The sequence below is a fragment of the Strongylocentrotus purpuratus genome, unplaced genomic scaffold (genome assembly GCF_000002235.5).
Source record: "Strongylocentrotus purpuratus isolate Spur 01 unplaced genomic scaffold, Spur_5.0 spur5_scaffold_2, whole genome shotgun sequence".
Taxonomy (NCBI): Eukaryota; Metazoa; Echinodermata; class Echinoidea; order Camarodonta; family Strongylocentrotidae; genus Strongylocentrotus; species Strongylocentrotus purpuratus.
In genome coordinates, this window is record NW_022145605.1 from 36,718,763 (window position 1) to 36,723,366 (window position 4,604).

At 38.6% G+C, this 4,604-nt stretch overlaps 1 protein-coding gene across 1 annotated transcript; it reads right to left on the minus strand.

The window, feature by feature from the left end:
- Positions 1-474: 474 nt before the first annotated feature.
- On the minus strand, positions 475-4,375 carry LOC105444152. Its single transcript, XM_030992331.1, has 5 exons — positions 4,115-4,375; positions 3,453-3,574; positions 2,608-2,878; positions 1,571-1,815; positions 475-1,222 (listed from the first exon to the last, which is right to left on the minus strand). The coding sequence occupies exons 1-3, from the start codon at positions 4,234-4,236 to the stop codon at positions 2,619-2,621; spliced, it is 504 nt and encodes a 167-aa protein (XP_030848191.1). The 5' UTR covers positions 4,237-4,375; the 3' UTR covers positions 475-1,222; positions 1,571-1,815; positions 2,608-2,618.
- Between the last annotated feature and the right edge of the window lie 229 nt (positions 4,376-4,604).

A 4,604-nucleotide genomic window follows, 5' to 3' on the forward strand; every position in this document is an offset into this window, starting at 1 on the left:
AAATTAAAATACTGTCTCATACTCAACTATAAATGGACAACTATTTAACCCAGCCACACATAAAGGTGTGAGGTGACTTAGATTAAGTGATTCCTTTTTTTCTTCAAATTGTAAGATGTCGGGAATATGCACCCCTTTAAAAGATAGGATTGAGAACAATCCGCGACAAAAAGAGAAACAGAATGGGATTTGTTATAAGTGAGTAGAACCTATATATGCATAAATTGGATATAATGTAAAAGAAATTTGAATCAAGTAATTGCAATTAGAAGCTGAGATTTAACTTTTTTGTTTCAATGGACTGGAAAACTTTTATGATCAATAATGCTTCATGATTAAAGTGGTTTTACTGTTTGAAACTTCGCATTTCTAACCCTTTTTATAAAAAGAATGTATTCTATTCAATTGAATCATTTTTTTCATTTTATATTTTTATTCTTAATTTTACTTATATTTTTTAATTTGATATTTTTTAATAGTATTTCATTTTATTAGTTTGAAACCATTTTCGTATAAGATCATTAGTTGTTGGAATCTTCTTTTCTAATTCTTTTGTGCATTTTCTGATATTCCACATGAAAGTACAATCTTTCCACAAGTACCGGTACACATCCTACAAGCCAGTTTGTAATTGCAGTCTAAATTTGTTTTTGGTTTTAAAAAATGTGGACAAAAATACTGGATACATGCTCATGTTCAAATATTCATTTTTATTTCATGCACCATTGATATTTCATGATACACAGGTAAAGTTGTCTCTAAATGGAGATAAAAGACGTTCACGTGACCCCTCCACTTTAAGCATCATGTTGGGTCTCTTCATGTAAAGATATTCAGTGGATATTTCGTGCTAATTACGAACTGGGTAATTGGACAACTCTTGCCAAGTGTGGCTCTTACAACAAGATATTTGAAATATCAGTACAACTGCTTTTATGAGAGGGATGATTGCAAAACCCAATAACTAAGACTTACAAAAGAAGACAACTTCTGAATCCTTTGTTAAAACAATATAATGTATATTTCAAAAAGATTTTCGACCAAATATTCACAAGTTCTCAACTTAGTAACCAACGTGTCAAACTCATATATATATACATGACTCCCATTAGGAGGTATGGGGGTAAACAGATCTGGTGAATAGGAACATATTGTCACAAGGTAGACATTGAAATACCTGCATACCTACGACGTGTGTGCGCGTCCCACGGCGAGGCCTGATCTGTGGAATAAAGAGGTAAACAGAATGCTGTATTAGGCATCTCAAAGTAAATATGATGGGGCAGATACAATCTTAAAACTCGAAGACAAATTATGACATTTTGTTAGGTATAGTATATAGCAAGTTTATGAATTCATTTCAAAATAGATTTATTTCACCTTTCGGCCCTACATTTACTAATTATAAAATAGAGGAAACATAGCAGTTGCATACTCTCCGAAATGATGAGGACATATGCAAACAGAAGCAAACATGAAGACTCACCATGTACTGCTATAATGTTATAAAGAACTAATTACTATTTCAAACATACACTGTATGAAACCTAATAATGAACAGTACACATACCTTCTTGGAAATAATTTACAGGCGGTCAAAGAAAGAGAATGGCCTCCGGCGTCTACCCCGACTGACCACACCCAGTCTTTCTTGACCACGATAGTGCAGCGGGCCTGGTTTGAGTGACCATGCACTACCCGTCTCGGCTTCCTCCCTACTACTCCTATAGCAAGGCGTTTACGTCCCGAGAACCTCAGCAGTGTTCGACCCAGTATCCCCCCTCGGTCTCCCCCCTGCTGCTTCTGCGAATCAGTCTGTAGGAAAGGAGAATGAAGTGAGTTTAAAAAATCATTTATACTAAGGGGGAAGTCCACCCTTAAATTAAGTTGACTGTAATAAAAGCATATATAACAATAAAAATATGAAAGTTATGAATTTTAAAGCTGTCATCAGTGAAAATGTGACATCATGCAAGCTCATCTCCAATTTGCTCTGTAGGCTACAGACAATTTCATGAATTTTCATTTTCTTAGATATTGATGACGGAATAGATACGTTTCATACAGGGGTTGCTTAACACTATACTTGAAATGATAATACTTAGGGTAAATATTTGATTGAAACATTAATTGATTGCACCTTTAAAAATTCATAACTTTCTTATTTTTAATCGGTTTATGCCCAAACTTTCACTGAACTGTTTCTCTCATGTTCTGATTCTAAAAAAATACACTTAATATCATGGTGGGCTTCCCCTTTAATTTCATTATGAGCAAGATGTTTCTGTTTCAAACTTTTTTTAAAATAAATAAAACAGATCATGTTTTCAGATAAATGAATTTTGAAAAACCCCTATATCATTGTGACAAATAACAATCATACTATTTGGAAACCTTGGATGCATCTCAGTTCATTTTGATCCAACTGATCATTAAAAGTTGCTGCTATGTTGTAAAGTTTTGGCTCATTGTCAAGTCTTCAATTAAAAAATTGTGTTTGGTACATTGAATACATTGCATGCTCATCTGTTTAGTTATTTTTTGTTGTGGGGGTAGGAATTGTTAGAATACTTAAAATTAGGAAAGCATATAAAAAAATTAACTTACCCAGGCTACAATCACACATTGCCTCGCCTCGCGGCAATCCGGGCCGACCTCCGCAGGTTCTGGTTTGCCCGATTGGCGGCACGACGTTGCTCTCTCTCCGCGGCGAGTTGAACAGCGGCGGCAGCTGCGATCTCTCGCTCTACCAGACGCGGTGACCTTCGTCTCGGGTGGAGTTGCTCACGCTCCTCCGCCCTCCTACGCTGTTCATCCTGCTGTTGGCGATGAGCAGGAACGACCTCCGCACGACCGTTCTCGCGATGCAACTTGTTGACTGTATAAACCAAACGAAAACATAAATGAGGACATGCTACTTAGTACATGCATGGCATTTCACAGATCACATTCAAATACACGATTCTCCATTTATTCTTGAATATACCCCCTGTCAATGCACCAACGTACACATTCAATGATCCCATATTAAAGGGTAAAGGGGTAGGCTACTTTTCACGCAACAAAGTAAGGCCCGTACATACACAAAAATCTGGCCAGTATTGACTTTACACACCGGAGATAGGGGGTGCTTTCAAAGGGAGGGAACATGCATATATGCTGCCTACCCTAAAATAACACTGAGTGGAGGGGGAGGGGGAGGCGGAGAGGGGCAGTGTAATTAGTTTCAAAATATTTTGAATCAATATACATATGTACATGAATCAATATTTACTCTTCCATTTTTAATATTTTTACCAATGGCAATATGCGGCCCTCGATCCCTGGAAAATTCTGGATCCGCTAATGGTCTGGGCAAATACATGTAGCTCTATATGGTCCACAAGACGCCTTTTTAAAATGTAGATCTAAGTTACATGTGAGAGATTAATTTACTTTGAATAAATGCATACCGTGTTGCGTGCAGTAGAGTTCAACAGCGTTTTCGTCTAGCGAGTGACGTCCACGCCGGCTGCAACGTCTGCCATTCCCATGAAGCCCAATATGTGCAGAGCACTGGACCTCGGCTGGCTGTCTGTAATAAAGGAAACATAAAACAGGACATATAGTCTATTACTACTACTAGATTGCAAATAATAGAATGCGAATATATAAGACAAAAGTGCAGATGTTGCAATTTTGGTAAGACATTCGATAGGGTAATTACAATGAATGACCCAAAACAAATAACTTTCAACTCACTGAAGGGTCAATATCCTGCGTGTATTAAAGGGACTGTATCAGCAGTTTCCATGCGCAGAAGGCCATAATTCGCCGACACCAGACTTGGTGGAAATACCATTAATGGGGGTACAAATCTGCACACAGCAAACCCGTTGGCCAGTCAAGAATCCGGCCCCCCCCTTCTGATTTCTCGGATAATACTCGAGAGTTTTCGGGTAACGGGGAAACCAAAGCATTACATAAGGTCTAATGGTCATAAAACTCAAGGCTAACCCGGGTGATTGACAACACCTGAAGTTGGGTAAACACCCGAACGGTGTCGAATTCTCCATGAGAGCTGACTACTAGTTGGTAAATTCATTTTTAATTTAGAAAATAACTATATACATACTGTCGGTGTTGCCAGCACTCCTCCACTTCATCAACAGGCAGGGGTGCCTTCCTCCTACAACGAGTACCCTCCAGGGTATTCATCACACAGTTCCCGGTGAACTTGTTGCCGTAAAAGACCATTATTACACAAGTGAAATAACAGTGGTTCAAAGCAAGCTAGGCGAACGAAGCAAAAGCTAAGTAAATATCTCAAAACGACTTGTCTAGGACAGAATCTAGCAGAGAATGGCAAATTTCTCGCTTCTCATCTAACACGAAACCTATTGCCATCGCGCGCGCGGTCTCTTTGAATGCATGTGTTAAATTGAAATACATCACGTGATTCGAGCAGACGAACGAATCACATTTAACATTTTCAGTGCATTCACTCATGCAAAGCATGGACCTATTACGGATGGACATTCATCGTTTTCTTAACGAACTCATTGTGATTGTCTCCGTCAATCGGGGGCGGATCAAGGCAGCCCCCGGCAGGGGAGGGGTCCAAT

What these genes read in the sequence shown, in the direction of transcription:
- LOC105444152 (XM_030992331.1), bottom strand. Translation starts at nt 4,236, where the DNA reads ATGGTCTTTTACGGCAACAAGTTCACCGGGAACTGTGTGATGAATACC. An exon ending in GAGTGCTGGCAACACCGACA is followed by an intron (nt 3,575 to 4,114) that starts GTATGTATATAG and finishes CCTTTATTACAG; the next exon opens with ACAGCCAGCCGAGGTCCAGT. An exon ending in ACTCTACTGCACGCAACACG is followed by an intron (nt 2,879 to 3,452) that starts GTATGCATTTAT and finishes TGGTTTATACAG; the next exon opens with TCAACAAGTTGCATCGCGAG.